This window comes from Pseudopodoces humilis, chromosome 6 (assembly GCF_049639895.1).
Source record: "Pseudopodoces humilis isolate 2021_Gansu_Grassland_sample_001 chromosome 6, ASM4963989v1, whole genome shotgun sequence".
Lineage (NCBI taxonomy): Eukaryota > Metazoa > Chordata > Aves > Passeriformes > Paridae > Pseudopodoces > Pseudopodoces humilis.
The window spans coordinates 22,591,110-22,609,719 of record NC_142205.1 but is presented as its reverse complement, the minus strand read 5'-3'; the positions used below and the strand labels follow the sequence as shown (position 1 = coordinate 22,609,719).

The following is an 18,610-nucleotide window of genomic DNA, read 5'->3' as shown; positions in this document are numbered from 1 at the left end:
CATTGGATATTATTCAGGAAAAGGTTCTTCATCCAGAGGGTGGTAGGGCACTGGAACATCTCCATACCATAACCATAAAAGGACAAAATTATCCAAAGGTAAAATATTCCAGCAGTAACCGGCAAACAAAACCAGCAAAAAATATACACATCTTAAATGAATACCTCAAGAGCAGCAACAGGACAGGAGGACACCAGATACAAATCCTGAGCCAGATTAAAATCACTAGTAAACATTGCAAGATGTCCTGCTAAAAGGTTGTGGTCTTCTATTCCCTGTAGAAAGACATAATAGGTGCAGAAGTAGTCCAAAAAAAAATAAATACTGCACAAATAACATAATCTAGTAAGAAAAATAAAGCAAAATAGTAAAACAAAATATCCTTACATTTTACAATGATGTGTATTGGATTCTACAAACCAAAAAAAGCCCTCACATGCCACTACAACTAGCACTGTCTAAACTCAGCGATTTGCGGAAGTATGATTTTAAGGTACTATTTCACTTTTAAATGTACAAATGCAATCTGGTTTTGCTTTGGATTTTTTTTTTAATAGCGGTCTTCAACATTTTCTCAAAAAAACCTAAGAGAAAATAAGAGCCTCCCAATGCCTGAGACATGAATATATTCTGCTGTTCTCAAGCAAATGCAGAAAGAAATAGTGTGCAGTCCAGTAGAGACTTCAAGAGAAAACCAAGGAAGCAGTCTGTAGTTTGGACACTTTATATCCCTTGAAAGAAACTCAACTTCTGTTTGAACAAAACAAACCCCTTCCCCCTCCAAAATAACCCCAAGAATTCAGCAATTCTTAAAGAGGAATTGAACTACCATATTTCTAGGTAAGACTTTACATTTTACCTTTACTTGCTCTAGTGACATCACCATCCCAGCATTACCAGATGTTCGATAAACACGTATTGCAAAATCCACCTCCATATGATGTAAGCAAGCTTTGGCCAGCTCACTCCAACAAGACTGGTCATTCAGAAGTCTGCAAACCTCCCATGCTTCAGAAAACCTACAGAAGGTAAAACACATTTACAACTACTTTAATTTTAGGTATTACTCATACTCAAAACTCCCTCTCAACATTCTTTTCTCTCTGTTAGAGAAAACATAAAAAACATTTACCTCTAAGCCATGGGGAGAGAGATGTATCAGGAAGAAAGGAAAAATACAAATGAACACCTTACATTTCTATCTCTCCTGTTTCTACCATAGTTTTTCAGGAAACCATCTGCTTTCCCTACTCTGGCACTCTTTCCATCACATTGAGTTTGCATTGCTTCATTACAGTGGGAGGAAAGTACAACAGAAACATCTTGAGCCAGTTTCAGAGGAACCACTGTCACAAAACCCCAAATAAGTCTTGAAAAAATTACTTTAGGCTTTTACTTGACAGTGAAAAAAAAAAAACAACCAACCACCACTGGGTCATTTATTTTGCTTGGTCTGCCTGGAGAGCTAGGTGAACTTATGGATATGATTTATCAATATTCAGCAGGACACTTTAAAATCACCAGGATATGCTATATTGAACTAGAAGCACAGAAGAAAACAGTTTACACAACATAATTAAAATGCAGATGTACCTTTTCAACATTAGAGTCTGAGTAAGCATTTGTCTCAGCACATCGGGTCCAAAGTCTTTCAAATTGCCAAGGAAACTGTGAGTACTTAAATAGATATTGTTTGTTTTCCCACTCTGAGTCTGACAAGTTAATTCTCCATTATACAACAACAAAGGTTTATGGGAATAGGGGACTTCTGTGCCTCCTGCCAAAATAATCCTTGATCCTAGATTAACAGATCAGGAAGAAAAAAAAGACATCTTGTAAAAATCCCTACATGATAAAAAGTATAGCAAGCAGCTGGTAACATATATATTTGCAGGGCATTAATTCAGGGTCTGTAATTCTGGCACTCAGCAGCCACTATACAAGCACACATCTTCCAGTAGATATACAAAATGCAAAGCTTCTAAACCAGTAAGGTCCTTGTCCAAATGTTTGTAAATAAATTTCAATGCTTCTCTCTTGCAAATATAGAAATGGCTATGTTTACAACTTTAACACTTTCAATGAATGCAAGTTTTGTCACCCTGATCCTGAGATTTTTCTCATGAATGCTTCAAAATACAATTGAAGCACAATGTGCAACTTCCAGATAAAATAGTACAATAGCAAAAAGCTTATGGAATTGAGACCAAAATGTCTTGAAGCCTTACAATAAAACCTGCAAAGTAATTAGTTTTCTATTCATCAGTTGCACTTCAGTTCTTCTGTAGTACTATTTATTTCTATAATCATTTTATATAAGACAAATGAAGATTCAGAACGTATTTTACCTTAATAACTAAAATAATATAATCTTTAAAAATAACCTTTTTAAAGAGCTTATGGTACCTTGAATGGTATCCTTATGAAAAACGTAAGTGTATACTTTATCATCATCAAAAGCAACAAAAACACCTTTATCCATTGGCCAATTTTCCCACAGGATTCCTTTAATGGTTGGTGAGAAGTCTGGAATTTCATAAACTTTATCATTTACCTACATATAATGCAAAAGTAAAGTTACTACCAAGTGACTACAGCAAGAAACAAAATATTCATCCCAGCTGTGATTGAAAATTTAAAAAATAATCTAAACAGTGCAGAAATATGAAAAATGTTTATAGAAAAAGTTTCCTTATAAGCAGTGATTCTGAGTAACACAAGAATTTAAATCTGAGTGGAGCAAATACACATTATATAAATTTAATTTACTATTCTTAAAAAAAAGGTATGGAGAGGGGCAGTGAAACTGGCTAAAATATCTGTATTTAAATATACAAAAAGATAAATTGTTGAAAATTACCGATCAGGAACTCAGGATAATGAAATTGTACTGATCTACTATGACAGATTTTATTTTCTTACATTACCATTAAATTATCTTCAAGCTTCCTTGTCAATTTCCTCTATCAGCATACATGCTGGAGTGACAAAATCTTCTTCATTTGCTATTAAAAACACTATATAATTGAAAAGCCTGCTTGTAAATATATTGTATTGGTATCCCACACTAACTTACCGGGCAATAGACAAAGCCATCACTTTTGTCATCTATGAAAGCCATTCTGGTTCCATTGGGATCTGGAAAAACCTTTCTCACACTGACAGGATGTCGATATTCATTCACATATTGCCAGTCTTCAATGTAGAAATAATGAATAACTCCAGTCTAACAAGAAATATTAGAAAATGTTGATAATTACAAGTAAGTAGCAACCAGGTTAATTAATCTGGCTGTAGTGTCGTCCATCTTAGAGTACCAAGTGTTCAAAAAAAGTACTTCCAAGATGGTTTTTTTTGTTTCATTCTCATGCCCTGTTTTAGGTAAGAGATGAAAAATTTTTGGGGGACAAAAAAAGGATTTGGGAGGTTTGAGGGGTTTACTGTTGGTTTTGATATTTATCTCCCTCTGCTTCGTAGAGACAAGTGTTTACTGTACAGTTCTCTAAACAAATGAAATGTCTGTCTCATTGCTGAGAGAAGCCTAATCTTCAAAAAAAGCTTTAAATTTGCTTCCAAGGAAGAACCACACATTCTTAAGAGAGGCACCTAACTGAGAGAATAAAAGCAATCAAACTGATTTGTGATTAAAAGGCATTTTAAAAAAAATGTGGCTTTTGACATCAATGGTAGAATTTGCGCTCATCAAATTGACTGGCTGCAAATTTAGTACTTCCAATTTACCAGTATCGGTTCAGGTACTGAGGAGGTGGGAAAGGCCTCCTCATCTGCTACAGAACTCATACTCAGGTTATTAAACCAGTTATTAAAACCAGAGACAGAGGTTCTGCCTTTCCTCTGGAAGGTCAATACATCAGTCGATATTACAAAGAGCATGCTGCTGCAATGCAAAACATGCCCTGTATTCCCAGTGCCAGACAATACTGAAAATACCCTCATACATAAAAATTTCCAGAAAAATTCGTAAGCATGTCCACATCCTTCTTCAATGTCCTCCTTAATTCCCATCCTTGTTGAAACACATAAAGGAAGGTGTCTTTGGACAAAGGCTTTAGTAGCAAGGCTTTCATTTATGCTATGACACTTATATACATGAGTACCTTTTTGTCAACATTTTTACATCAACACCTAAATCAACAAATTTTCAAGGCAACAAATTTTCAAATTTTTCAAGGCTATGATTTTTCTTATATCTGGAAGACATTTTGATTGTCAACCCTCTCACTAATACAATAGAATTAAGTTCTGCTATTAAAAGCAATGTTTTGCAATAAACACTAGTAAAAGCAAAACTTAACATTCCTGCACGTCATATAAATGCAACAGTAATGTAAGCTGGATGCAATTTTGACTGTATTTGCTCAAAGTTCTTGTATAGAAAATAATCCACTCTAAAGTTCACAGATGCACTTTGGTTTTGCTAAAAGCATGAGCAGTAATAAAAAAAATTCAGAAATATATTCCATCTAAAAAGATATTTTAAAAGAAGTAATACTCACATCTGTACCATATATGAGGAAGTCACTAGTTAAAGCATGGCACAAAATTTGGTACTTATCATCATCTGCTGGGAAAAGTCGAGTTTCTCGTTCTTCCTGAGCACTCAAACCCTCACTTTCTATCTAAATATAAAGAACAGAATGAACTGAAAAACTCCACTATTAACAATAGGGTATCACAGCGTTGCTTGTATCAAGCTGTAAGAAAATTAAATGACAAAACATTGCATGTGCATCCCTCAAGAACTCAGCATCTGCTTCTGTCATATTACCAGGGACCTTTAAAATAAAACTTGTTAAATAGCTGACAAGAAAATGCTTTTCTTCACCTGTGCTAGTCTAGTTTGTATTTCTAAGTCTACAGAAACTCAGCTCTTTAATTTACTTAGCCAGCAAAACTATTCTGAAGAATTTTTAATTTTTATCTCCATTAACTGAAGATCATTGCATTTTATTTAATTTTTTAAATTACATTAAATTGTTCAGCTTATATCAACTCATTAGTTCAACAATCCAAACTGGGAGAGCTCTTACCATATGTAACTGGACTTTACCCTCAAAGAGAGCAGCAGCATAATCGGAATTAAGGTGCATACTTGCTACTGTCCCCAAGTATTCCACATCTTTAAGTTTTTTCACATCTAAAGGATTCAAACAGAAAAGATAAGGTAAAAGTTTTTTTATTTTGTACAGGTCTTCACTTATCTACATTTGCAGGTGAGTGTAAGCAGATATGAAAATCTCACAGCTAAGCAGAGAGTGGACAAGTCATACTTAGAGACTTTCCTCTTAGCAGTTAGAGAACTGGCTAGAAACCACAAAGAGAAACTCTTTTCCTATGCAACTCTGACTAGTATTTTTACAGTTTTATTTAATTTACTGTCACTGAAAAAAATGGGATGCTTAGAAAAACATGAAAGTTTGAAATCCGCCATCTAAAATTTGGACACAGCATAACCAAATTTCCCTTATCCCATACAAACAACATGAAGACCTGCCAAACTAAAAATTTAAACTCTCTAATCATAGTTCCTAGGTACTTTGATGAACTCAGTACTTTAGGACAGACATATAATGCCTCAAAAACCTGAAGTCCTTCACTGATTAACAAGATTATATGAAAAAAACAAGCAACAGTCTACATTTCATGACCAATAACTCGAACAAGAAGTTTTATTTCTATTATTTACAATGCCTTGCCATAACTCCTTCAGCCTGCAAAAATTATTATCCCATCCTAGCAGGACCATGTGGCAATTCAAGTTTTTACTGTGCAACGTGGCATGTCCGGAACTGCTAAATAAAACATTGAATTAATAATATAACACAAATTAGTTTTAAGAGAACTAAATTTATGCTTACTATTCTCTCCAAGTGCATAAAACCAAGCCCGATTGTTCATTCCTACAGCCAAATGATAAACACCAATAGCGACAAAACTGGGCTCTACTTCAACAGAGACTGTGACTGGTAGCTCCTGTAAGAAAACAAAACAAAATAATACAATTTTCATCCACTTTTAATACTTAATTACATTTACATGAAGTATAAAAGGAAGATGTTATCATACGCTCTCCACGTGATTTGCTATGGTGACTTCAAGAAGAGAAGTGAGGTATGCAATCCGTGTACTGCAAGCATCTCCAAGGATTGGAAGCTTTGTCAAGAAAACATGGAGGGATCCTCTTCGTGTAGATACTGCCAACAGCTGTCCATCATCTGTCCAAGCCATCTGATCTACACCTAAAATATTCACAAGTTTTTGTAAAAAAATATAGTCCTTTCTTTAACTACCATAACCAACAAGCAATTTTTTTGCCCTAAACTGTGAAGATGGTAGGAATTAATATCTAGAATATATGTACTAATGTACTCAAAGCTAACCAACTAATACAATACCAAGATCAATTAGAATCACTCAAATCAAACACATAATCTACTAACATAGCTTTTTCCTGACAGTGAAGACTTCACAGAATCACAGAATGGTTTGAGTTGGAAGGGACCTTAAAGGCCATCTAGATGCAACCCACCTTCCACTAGACCAGACTACAGATCTGTTATAAAATTGATCAACACTCTTCCTCTTTTCAACACTGACAGTTCAGGCAGCACATTCAGTGTTCTATAATACTGAACGTAGCTGAGCAGAATTCAATCTTATTCCCCTTACTGTCAAATCAGTAAGTACTACACACAGAAGAACTGGTGTTTGCTCCTTAGTGTCTGAACATGCTTCTAGAAAAACCATACTCCAACTGACTACTACCAATATTCCAAGAGAGTCAGGAAAGTGTTGTTCTGAAAATATCCTGAATTTCTTAAAAAGAAAAAATTAAAAAAGGAAAGTTCTTAGAAATAAAAATGCTGGAGGCAACCAGCTACTTGACAATGACTGAGGCATTTACAAACACTACATGAGGAGATAAGGGTGGAACCTCACTACTTAAAAAAAATTTTGTTTTGTAACACTGTTCTGGAAGCCACAGGCACAAGTCCTGTAGATCAGGACAAAACCAGATCAAGTATCAATGTTAGTACAAGACACACTGAAAAGCAAAAAAAAAAAGATCATGGCAAGAAGCAGAAACCAGTTCAGCATATTACTGTAATAATCTGAATATATTGTAATACAGATTCAAAACCACACAACATTAACTGATCAAATATTCTGAGAGCTGTACTTCTCTATACTTTGAATAGGTAAAATACGCTCCCATTTTGTTACAGGTCACCTAATAAATACAAGTTGGGAAAGCAAGAGTTTTTGAAAAATTCTATATTTACACAGTTTTCCTAACAGCAATACTTTTCATTCCATGAACAGAGACACTGTCAAAATTCCAGTTTACTTTATTTGTAAAAATTTCTATCCCCATTGAGAAAGTTAACATACCTTTGTTTTCATCATCCAAGTTTATTATGGCATACATTTCTCTCATATCTGTCAAATCATGGATTTTGACGCTAGAAGAAAAATAGTCAGTCATTCCCACCCACCTAAATCTCAGTCATCATTAACTGGAAGAAATCCAGTCCAATCAAGACGGCTAATGAAGGAAAAAGTAGAACAGAAATGCAAAATGTCTTTAATTTCCTAAAAAACAACACATTATTATCCATCACTGTAAATAGTGTATCACAGTACAAAAATAATTGCTCAGAGAACTAAAATTTGAGGAAAAGGCACAAATCCAATTTGAAAGCATTCAGAGTTGGCAAACAGTAGACTATTGTTCCCTTTTGATCTGTTATAGCATTTTAGTTTTAAAAGACATTACTGATGTAATGGGCTTGAAACACAGATGCAAAGAATACTTTCAATCCTGCTGCATATAAAAGGGACAGAGTGAAAGTCTATTTATGCTGTCATGTCACTCAATGCAAGTTAAACCACTCCTTAAAGAAATAAACCTTATTGTACAATAGCTCAAACACTTGAAGTGGCACCATGTTTTGCTCACAGTTATACCACTCTTGGTGTGCAAGTTGGTCTTACACAGAGCTGAGGCAGAGAGAACAGTTTGACTCCTACTATGACACAATTCCTCTTTTGCTGAAAAATTCAGATATCACAGAATCAGGGATTAACAGATGAAGAGCTAAAGGAGCTATTCTACCATATGCACAAAACATTTTGGAAAAACTCTAGTGTATTTAATTATTTATTTCCTTAATTGCTCACACTTTTCAACTTTTATCTAGACTGCAGGTAAGACCAAACACCTGAGAGAAGGATATCAGGTATAAACATAAAGATTTAAATTAATTTTTCTCTTGCTGTTAAGCAGATGTTTATGCTCAATCAATAAATCTCAGTAAAGAAATCTGTACTTTTCTGTAGCCAAACAACAAAACAGAAAAAGAATGAAGCAAAAGGAATAATATCTACTAAAGTTTATTTATTTTTGTTTACATTTAGTTTTATTAATTACAGTTCCAGAGATTTTTGTCAATAATAGCTACTCCTAACTCTAGGCAGAGCAGCAGTTCCACAGTGCAATTCACCCTACCTTTTCTAAATTCACTTCTTAGGGAGCCTTGAATTCTTAAGAAGCATAGCATGAATGCCCAGTAGCTCCAGCTCTGGGAGATGAATTCTATTCTTTATATATAAAACTACCACTTACCAATTGTCTCCACATGATGCAGCTTTGTTTAATGATTGTGATATAGCAATGCTGCTTAGATGATCCTTATGATTATGAGCTTGAAAGACTTCTTGTCCTATTTCACGAATGTGTGTAGAAATGACTACAAAACAACCTTGTGAGAAACCAATCATAATATAGCCATCACCATACCTGTTAAAAAAAAGCAACAGTTTAGAAAAGAGATCTATTAATGCAATATGCAAAAAGCATTTTCTTCCAGACTGCTGGGGTACAGTCAATACATCCCAGTAACAGAAAAACAAATTATGGGAATTTATATATATCATGTTGAATCAATATAAAATAGGTTAAGGGAAAACTATCAAAGGTCCTTAAAGGACAGAACCATGTCTGTGCCCAGATGCCTTGTAAATCATCTTTATTCTCTCCTGTATTCTATAATGCCACTTCATTTTCAGCCAGCTGCACACATGGCAGTGATGCCAGGAGAAAGATTTCTGGTATCTTCATTGAAATAAGCATACCAGAAGATGGCAACTTTCATTTTGAGGTTCTGGCCTATGCAGGTCCATCAAAGCCATGTGAAAACAATAATGCCAGTCACTGTGTATTTAAGGACACTGCAAATGCAGCAGAAATACCAAAGCAACAAATTTGTGAATATTCTGTTTACTTTTCATAGTGTCAAGTAGAAATAATGAGACTAAGGCACAAATAGTTACAGCATGTAAAGATGAATTCAAAATATCTCATTAGCTCAACTGCAAGAAAAATCACTGTAGGGGAAACAGCCCAGGTACACATGGTCAAAAGTTAAGAAGCATAAAGCTTCAGTTTTTCTTAGAGCTGTAGTGTAAAGGGATGTCCATTCCATATTGACTGAACAAGCATTAAAGGACAAACTGCATTGATTCAAAGATACAGAAATAGAACAGCTACATTTCTGGTACAGATCTGAAACTTCTAGCTTATGTTTTCTTCATAGGAACACTGCCAACAGTATTGCACAATAAGAAGGCTATGAGACTGTTGCACAGCTTTGCAAACCAACAAGCTAGCTGAAGGACACAACTCCACCCTTAACTCTTTCATCAGTTACTCATCCAAACAGAAAAAACCCATAAACCCCTCAGTAATCTTCTGTCAAGACAGCAATATACTTTTAATACATACGTATTTTAATACAGTTTAAAGCTGAGCATACCAACAGTGATTCTGTTGAAAGATGCTGTTTTTACAGCTATTCAGTCATCAAATAGAACAGTTTAAAAATGTAGACTACCTTGTGTTTGGAATATAATTACCGAAGAGTCTACAATAAAGCCAAGAAAAATCCAGTCTGAGCAAGGGAGAGATGATTTTGTTTCCAGCATTTATCAGAATTACTTGGAAAATACTCAGCTTCTTAATACTAGAATAATTAATTAAGTTCTGCTCACCATTTGTACCTTACAATATTGCCGTAAGGCTGCTGAAATTTCAGATCAATTGGGTTATCAGGATCATTCAAATTGAAAAGGAAGAGAGTCTTCTTGCCAACCACTACGCTTACCTGCCAATGAATGAAAATAAAAATTAACATGACAAGAATGGCGTAACTTTAAAGTAAAGCCCTATATCTTCTCTAAAATATGAGATTTTAGGAATTTGAATAATCCTTAAGAATCCCATGGATCTAAATTCTGAATCTTCATCAACAGTGGAAGAGATTTTCAGGACATTCCTCTGAATGAGCAAGTGGTTCACAAATCTAATTGTAAGCTCAGCAGAACACATATCTCAAATTCAAGACTTTCTCCTACAGAAATCAGCTCCATTTCCTCAGAAGAAAAGGCAGATCACATGGAGTTATCTTGTTAGATTATTTCCACTTGAACTACAGTATTTTGTAGTGACTTCTTACTGTGCTTTCCCTGGTTGAAACTCTTTCATCAGTCTTCATAACTGAGAACTGCATGTCACTGGGATCTGAGCTGACTGAGGTCTGCAAGAAAGAAATGCAAATTGAGAAATCAACAGTTAATGCAGCACTTATGGATGCTAAATAATTGCATTATACCTGCATAATGTAAGTATAATTTTGCATAAGGACAGACAGGGAAAATTGCTACTGCATTTGGTACCAAAATCAAGAAAATCACTGGAGAAAACATGACCTCAGTTTGTGTGTCTATGTGTGTTAATGACACATTATTAAATAGACTGAAAAAAAAAAAAAGCTCCTTGTCCTTGAAAGCACAGGGATTCAAAAGGCACAAGCTCCCATAGGTCCTAGCTTTCCTGGGAACCAGGAGTATTAATGTACACCTTAAAATCAAATGTGCATTATAAATACTACCTGTCTTATAGTATCCCCTTCCTGATTGCTTATAGTAATCATTTTGTCTTCACCACCTAAAGCAAGGAGGTTTTCAATACTCCAACAGCCACAAGTAATCCTCTTAGTGTGTTTACCTGAAAAAGAAAAAAAACTATACAGCACAAACCAAACACAATCACAAAAAAAAAACCGTGATGGAAATATACACTGTTCAGCCACTCAAACACAGATTGTCAGAATGTGAAACAACTTGTCAGAGCAATAGCCTTTTATACAAAATCTGCTCTCAGATGGAAGTCTTTTGACTTTATAAGAAACAGCACAGCCCCTGTTCTTCCACTTCCCTGCATCACATTTCTGGGGATTGTGTTACATCCTTAGACTTTATGCCCAGAGGTATTCTAAGCAGGTAAGAAAGAGTAACTTAGCAAATGAACAACTGCACAAATCTTTGCAAGAAAGGTAACACAAGTCCCCCATGAGGCAGTAAGGCAGTATTAGGTATTTGTCTGTATATATATCTATATCTATCTCACTTAGTATACTCTAAAAATACTCTGCTGAGTACACCAAAGTGGAAGATGCAAACTGAATATGAACACATTTTTTACCTGCACATTTATATAGAGAACTGGAAAGGAAACTATATATATTAGCAAAATTCCACTTTTATATGTGCCAGAGTAGTTTCAAACCAGTCCATACCAAGAACAGAAATCTTGCGAGAAGTCTGACGGTTATATATGAGTAAGTTTCCCTTTGTTGTTCCAACAGCAAGTAAAGCTCCAACTCGAGACCATAACAAGAAAGACATTGCATCCCTAAAGCAAAGATAAATTTTACTTTGTATAGAAGAGATTCCTTTCATGTGTTCACATATTAAAACATTTTGCATAAGAAATTCTGCATTTGTCTTAAACTTCTATGAGTCGTACAGACCAAGGAGAACTTTGAAATTAAGCAAATGTTCTCTACCAGTATCAGAATTATCTAAGTATCCAGTAGATAGTAAAAGTAATAAAAAATTGTATGAGGTAATGTAACATGACTTGTACAAATGAAAATGGGTCTGCAAACATCAAGAGTCTTTGATGAAATCATTGGTAATTTTGCAGTCACTTTTTGTATTGTTTTTTTGTACTTCAATAACCCTATGCATTTAGCCAACTCAAAAGTGAGTAGGTCTGATTCTAGTCAATGTAATAAAGAAGTTAGAAAGATCTGTTTTAACTTGACGTTTCAGATAGAGCACGGCCTATTTTGATGTATATTTAAGGCTATACAGATACTATACATCATGTTAAAAAACAAAGAGCCTTTTAAGCAAAAAAAAAGAAATCAGAATTTTCTAATTAGCATGGACCCTCCCATCTTTTTAAATTTCATTGTAGGCATGCAATAGACCTCCATATATTTGGTTTGCATATAAGGGTGCTTTTCTATTTTTAAAAAGGGAAGGATATCAGAAAAGCCTCATTATCACCCTGTTGATGTCTTGGTGCTTATTCTGCTTAAGCAATAAGACTATGACAAAAAAGGTTTAGGGACTTACATTGATATATAATGTTCTAGAAAGACTGCCTCCAGTAAGAAATTTACCTCCAGTATTAGAAAGAAAAGGTCATGAAGAAACTGCAATTAACTGCAGACTCCACTCTGTTAAGGAGTTCTATGTTCTTTTTTGTGTGCATACTGGCAGGTTACTTTTCTCCCCATAGTATTTCTTCACACATGAAAATGGTACAATATGGTCTGTTCATTCCCACAATATAATATGTGTATAACATACATCTTAACAAACATAGGACGGAATTGTTTCCACTCTCTTTCCTACAGGAAGAATGTTTATGCAGAATGCAAGAGTTTAGTGGAATAGACTCAACCCAGAAGTTTAATTGTTAAACCAAGCTTATCTATTGACGCAATGTTTGATGGTTATGCAGACCCCAGAAGAGTTTAAAGTCTGTGGCCAAATTCAGAAAGGTAAGGCTTTGAACCTTAGAGATCTCCTTCCATCCTAAACTAGTCTACTTTGTGAATAGTATTTTATCTCTCATACTAAACTAAGAGGAAAAAAAAAAATCTTAGCACCACTGATATCACTTCCCTTCCTTTAAAGCTCCCTTTAGTTTGTGTGAGACTTAGGAGAAATAAAGAAACACCCTGTAATCCCCAAAACCCCATCCACAATGAATACCTCAAAACCAGCAAATCATATAAAAAATAATTTAGCAATGAACTGCATATTAGTTTAATTAGTATATATATTATGAGGACTCCAATGATCTTGAAATATAGCCTCCACATCAACAAATCACAGTGGTCCAAGTCTTTAAATACACGTTAAAAAAAATTTCTTACCTCATGCCACTGTCTACTTGGCTTGTTTTGTTTGTGATTGCATCCCACAGAAATATGGTGCTAGATTTGTCTGTGATTACTGCTAAAGTATCTCCATCCTTATCCCAGTCCATAGCAACACAGTTGCTGAAGAAAAAAAATCACTAAGAATGTTAAAATGTGTTTGTAAATGTACAAAAAAAGCCAGAACTACACAACTGAGTCCCTATTTTTCCTTTCCCCTCTCCTGCAAACACATAACAGATAGCAGATTTATCTGTAAACTAGTTTTATAACAACCCCACTCTTACTCAAAACTCATTGATAACAGGGGCTGAGAGGAAGGTCATAAAATACACTATGTTCTAGAGTATTTATGTATGTAAACTTCTTGATTTTCAAGAGACAGTGAAAATCCTCTGTAAGGTTCTGGTTTGTTAGAGGCTATTCAGAGTTGGGATTATTTTTCTGTTAATACACCTCTGATTCCACACAGCTTTCCAGACTTTGGACAGTTTTCCAGAGAGAATGTGCATTTATCATACATTGAGCAAAACACTGCACAAAAGAGCTGGGCCATGGATATTATCAAGCAAGAGACAGACACAGTCAGATCATATTATGAATGACACCTAACACAAACAGTAAGATGTGATGGTTGGTGAAATACAAGTGAGTCTGGTAAATACAATGAGAATTGCATCTCTTGGTTTGGTGAAAGGTGGCAACTACCATGAACTGAAAAAACTGGATTTCTAGACTTTTTGGGGAACCAAATGATTCTGGCTCATTTTACCAATGACACAGGGCTATGTAAGTGATGATCTGGAAATTAAAGTTATACTCTTGACTAGAGGTTTCAGCCTTAAAGACCATAGGAATTTTGCCTTGACTAAGGGGCTTATCTTAACCAAAATCAATCACATAGTGGGAAATAAAACCAAAAATTTCCATGATGACTAAGAACAGTTAAAGTGCTAAGAAGAGATGAGCAGTACACAAATGAAACTACATGAGGTATTAATGGTGTCCAATAAATGAGCAAACCAGTATGATGACCCAATGTTTCACCATTTTTCCCTTGCAAGGTTTCCCCTGGTTCATATCCAGCCTGTTCCTATGGTCTGACTGCCTTTAAAGAAGTTCAACATATCTTCCAAAGTACACAAGTTTTTAAACTTAATCTGAAAAAATCCAGTCTGTAAACTCCCATACCACTCCCTAACGTGAAAGAAAGTGTGACAAGCCGGAAGAAAAAGATTCACTTCAGAAGTATCATCCTGACATAAAGCAACAATGCCAATGGTGTACATTTATGCTGCTGATGTAAACAGAAGCACTGAACCAAAAGAGTATCTTTCCTCAGCAAAGCCATGCTAACAAACTATTAGAAAATCAACAGTAGGAAAAATGCAAGAATATATTGTACACAACCTCATCATGATCCTTCTTAATGAGATAGGTCTTTTTTTTTTGCATTTTAATTACATAATTTGTCTTTTCTGCCAGGTATGCTCACCAAAGATACGATACAGTCCTAGAAATTTCTCGCATTACCTAAGCATCTCACCAGAAGAGAAGCATTTTAAAAGAAAACAACAAAGAAAATAATTTAAACCTATCTTAGTACTTACCCTGGCAGGCTGATTTCATTTCTCTTCTGACCATGACGATCATAAATTTTTACAGCATGATCACCTCTAAAAAAGATTAATATATAGAATAATTCCCTTTCTTTATCAGTAATTTTGATGGACAAATGCAATAAATAGTTGCAATCTTACCCTGTTACAGCAAGAAAATTTCCCAAAGTTTTCTGCCAAGCAAACTGCACAGGTGAACCAGACCAAGCTTTTTCATACAGACTGAATACTTGCTGGGGGAAAAAAAATAAAAGTAGGAAATGACACATCTTAAGATCATAAGATATAAGAATACTACAACTTCCTAGATGTTAGCAACAAAGTACTGTGGAGGTAAACTCCCCCCCCAAAAAATCAAACATGACTTCTGTGTGATTCCAACACACCGAAGTACCAAAATCCCACATAAAAGTTCTTTCAATTTGAGTGGAAAAAATTGAAGCTTCTGCTGCTGAGTGTCTGCATAGAGAACTGTGCATCTGTTGAAACTATTATTTTTGCCTCTTAGTTACAAGAATTAAAAAATTGCATGAGACTCTCCCCTTCTAGTTTAAAGACCACAATGTTAATATTTCTCTGAATTTAATGGAAAAGTCTGGGACCAGAAGGCATCCCTAGTCTGTAAAACACAGAAGGCTCAACATTCACTCTTTTAGAGATAGGAAACTTTTAGTTACTCTCAACTGCTGGGTATTAAAAGCTAAGATCTCAAAACAACACACTACAGAAAGAAATTCTAACTTCCAACGGAGAAAATTTCTGAACGTCCTTCTTTCACACCACCCACAGATATTTTTCTGTAACTTGGGTTTAAAATAAAGCCCACAAGTTTGTTTCACAGCTTGCTATCATGACTTATATCCCTACATGTCATAAGATAAACACCAACATCAGCTGTCAGGGTTGCTCAAGTCTGCCACAGGGTCTTATACTTTCTTTTGGGTCAATGTAAACTGAGGCATTCTTCACACTGAATCTGCGTTCTGCGCACAAGAACGGCAAAAATACAACCACCACATGCCACACTCACAAATGACGTCTGACTACGACGTCTGATTTTAAAAAATAATTTAAGAAAATCTTAGTCCAGAGCAGGGCCACCAAGATGATCTGAGGGATAAAGCAGCTCTCCATCTATGAGGAAAGGCTGAGAGAACTGGGATTGATCAGCCCAGAGAAGTGAAGACTTTGGCGTGACCTAATTGTGGGCCTTCAGTACCCGAAGGAAACCTACAAGATAGGCAGAGAGGGACTATTACAAGGGCACGCAGCCACAGAACGAGGGGGAATGGCTTCAAACTGAGAGAGTAGTTTAGATTCGTTATTAAGAAGTATTTGCTGTGACGGTGCTGAGAGGCACCGGAACAGGTTTCCCATAGAAGTTGTGGACACCTCATCCGTGGAAGAGTACAAGACCAGGCTGGATGGAGTCCTGAGCAACCTGAGCTCGTGGAAGATGTCCCTGCTCACCGCAGAGGCGTTGCAACTAATGACCTTTAAGCTCCCTTCTACTCGAAGTCTCTCCAGAGAACGTAAACAAATCCGGGAGCAAAGGCGAGCACACCAGGCCCCCCTGCCGCTTGCTGGAGACCCTTCCCGCCGCTCCCCCCTCCCCTGCACAGGCCGCAAGCGTCACCGCCCGCCCGTTCCGCGGGCCAGGCCGCCCGCCCGCCGCCCCCGAGGCCGCGACGCTCCGCAGCGGCTCGGACCCACCTTCATCGCGGCCACCGCGGGCTGCCAGCGCCGGCACCGCGCATGCGCCGCCCGCCCACGGCGCCGCGGTTACCGCGGAGACGGAGCGGGCTGAGGGTGGGCCGGGAGCGGGCTGGGACCGGCCCCGGCCCCGGCCCCCATCGGGAGGAGCTCTGCATGAGGCCGCGGGCCCCAGAGCGGGGTACGGGCAGTTCTCGGAGGAAAAGGAGGGGTTTTAGACCTCAGGCACGCAGAGGGGACTCTAAGCGAGGGAATAAAGGCACACAGGCGCCGGCAAAGCCTCTTGAGATCAGCTGTATTCCAACTGCAAAGCTTCATCACAAAGTATCACCGATTTCTTTTAAAACAATAAATAGTTCGCCGAGAGCGTTAAAACACACGTTTAAAATTACAAATATACAAAGGACTTTGGGTATCGGGCACTTAAAACTTTTTTTTTTTTTTTAAAAAAAACAAACCCAAAACATCCAATGAGTTCACATCTTCCCGTTTTTAACGCGCGGCGCTGTTCGATGAACATAAGGGACAAGGCACATAAAAGCAAATACAAAAAGGCTTCTCTCGAGAACATTTAGACCGTTCAAACCAATTCGGTGTAACAGCAGAGGGCTCGAGAAAGGCAAATTATAAAGTATCTGAAAAAATTAGGTAACTTAAATAAGGTAATTCATTTGATACAGTCCTGCGAGGCACACATCATTCTCCTGTAAGATGCTGAACATGCTTCAATGCTGGCAGCTGAGCATCTGGCAGGATTGGGCCCTTTACATTTTTAAATAACCTTACAGGAAAGACAGACAATTTCTTCATCTTATAAAATTATACTTCTCATAGTAGTGCAAAGCCTCATTTAAAAATGTAATTAGTCTAGATGTAATGGAATGCTTCAAAAATTCCAAAGTGCAAATATTAAACTTAAATTGGTTAATTGTTTATCACACTTTAGAATTCTTCCAATAACTCATACAAATAGCAAAGTAAATACAAGAACCAAAGCAGGGGAAAAGGTATGATGCATCTTGCATAACAATTTTGAAAATCCAAAAAAGTATACTGGATGTATAAAATATCTATCAGAAATTATTAAATAGCAGGTTTCTGTTAGCATAAGACAATATTTAAAATAAGGCTTTGGTTAAATAAAAAGTTTGCTAAACTAGGAATGATGATAAAAAGTGCAAAAGATTCGTCAAATACACAACTTCATTTCCAAGGCAGGCATTACACCTGCCATTTACAATAGTTTGCATTGGTTTGTTAGCCTGCCTGTAGTCACTCAGATAGCTACTTGCATTTATTACAAGCAAATTAAATCTATGGGGTGCAATCCTATAACTTGTTTCACCCAAAGATAGACCAAATTATACCAAAGTATATCCATTTATAGCATCATTGCTCTGCATTTGGGGAAATCAAGGCCCTGGAACCATAACATTGGATTATTATAGTGAGTTCATTCATTTTCTTAGCGCTTCCTAAACAGAAGTTCTCTGCTGCCAACTGGCAGGTTGCAGCTGACTTACTTACAAGTAGAATTCTTGTAACATATGCATAACAAAGATAAGTTTTTAAAAAGTGCTTAATACTGGTCCATAGGAACATCAGGTCAGCTTCAGACCAAACACTTTGCTGTGGTAGATATCCTGCACCTGGTGTTTACTGGTGCACTCGTAGTTTGCTTGAGGAAAAAGTAATCCTCTGAGTCTACACAGGAGAATGTCACCTTCCCAGAGAAAATAATTCAGAGTTTTACAGTCACAACACATGCTCCAGCTCTTCCTAAGCACAGTGGTGCAACCTGTAAACAAACAAACAAACCATCTGTGAGAGAAATGCAGTCAGCTCTATGTATTTTTTTCCCCTAATTATATGGCTGCAGCAGAAAGACGTCACCCATGCTCTGTTAACATGACTTACAAATTGGTCCAAAATTGGATACAAACATAAAGAAAAGGTAAAGAT

The 18,610-nt window shown here is 36.5% G+C and overlaps 2 protein-coding genes across 7 annotated transcripts in view; both read right to left on the bottom strand.

Annotated features, from left to right (window-relative positions):
- The window catches only part of WDR19 (WD repeat domain 19), a 39,074-nt gene extending 22,357 nt beyond the window's left edge, over positions 1–16,717 (bottom strand). The window contains exons 1-19 of one of the 2 annotated variants that reach the window (XM_014262067.2): positions 16,649–16,717; positions 15,077–15,168; positions 14,927–14,992; positions 13,314–13,439; positions 11,658–11,773; positions 10,971–11,086; positions 10,536–10,616; positions 10,072–10,184; positions 8,648–8,821; positions 7,414–7,484; positions 6,088–6,260; positions 5,880–5,994; positions 5,052–5,158; positions 4,518–4,640; positions 3,077–3,226; positions 2,407–2,554; positions 1,594–1,798; positions 860–1,019; positions 165–275 (exon numbers count right to left, since the gene is read on the bottom strand). In XM_014262067.2, the coding sequence (XP_014117542.1) occupies positions 165–275; positions 860–1,019; positions 1,594–1,798; positions 2,407–2,554; positions 3,077–3,226; positions 4,518–4,640; positions 5,052–5,158; positions 5,880–5,994; positions 6,088–6,260; positions 7,414–7,484; positions 8,648–8,821; positions 10,072–10,184; positions 10,536–10,616; positions 10,971–11,086; positions 11,658–11,773; positions 13,314–13,439; positions 14,927–14,992; positions 15,077–15,168; positions 16,649–16,654 (2,253 nt within the window). In that variant the 5' untranslated portion in view covers positions 16,655–16,717. Of the gene's footprint in view, positions 1–164; positions 276–859; positions 1,020–1,593; positions 1,799–2,406; positions 2,555–3,076; positions 3,227–4,517; positions 4,641–5,051; positions 5,159–5,879; positions 5,995–6,087; positions 6,261–7,413; positions 7,485–8,647; positions 8,822–10,071; positions 10,185–10,535; positions 10,617–10,970; positions 11,087–11,657; positions 11,774–13,313; positions 13,440–14,926; positions 14,993–15,076; positions 15,169–16,405; positions 16,477–16,648 lie in introns of those variants that run through there. The other variant, XM_088056120.1, reaches the window with a different exon arrangement.
- A 209-nt stretch (positions 16,718–16,926) lies between these two features.
- The window catches only part of KLHL5 (kelch like family member 5), a 50,262-nt gene continuing 48,578 nt past the window's right edge, over positions 16,927–18,610 (bottom strand). For all 5 annotated transcript variants that reach the window (XM_014263125.2, XM_014263130.2, XM_088056637.1 and 2 more), the window contains one exon: positions 16,927–18,446. In XM_014263125.2, the coding sequence (XP_014118600.1) occupies positions 18,390–18,446 (57 nt within the window). In that variant the 3' untranslated portion in view covers positions 16,927–18,389. The remainder of the gene's footprint in view (positions 18,447–18,610) is intronic.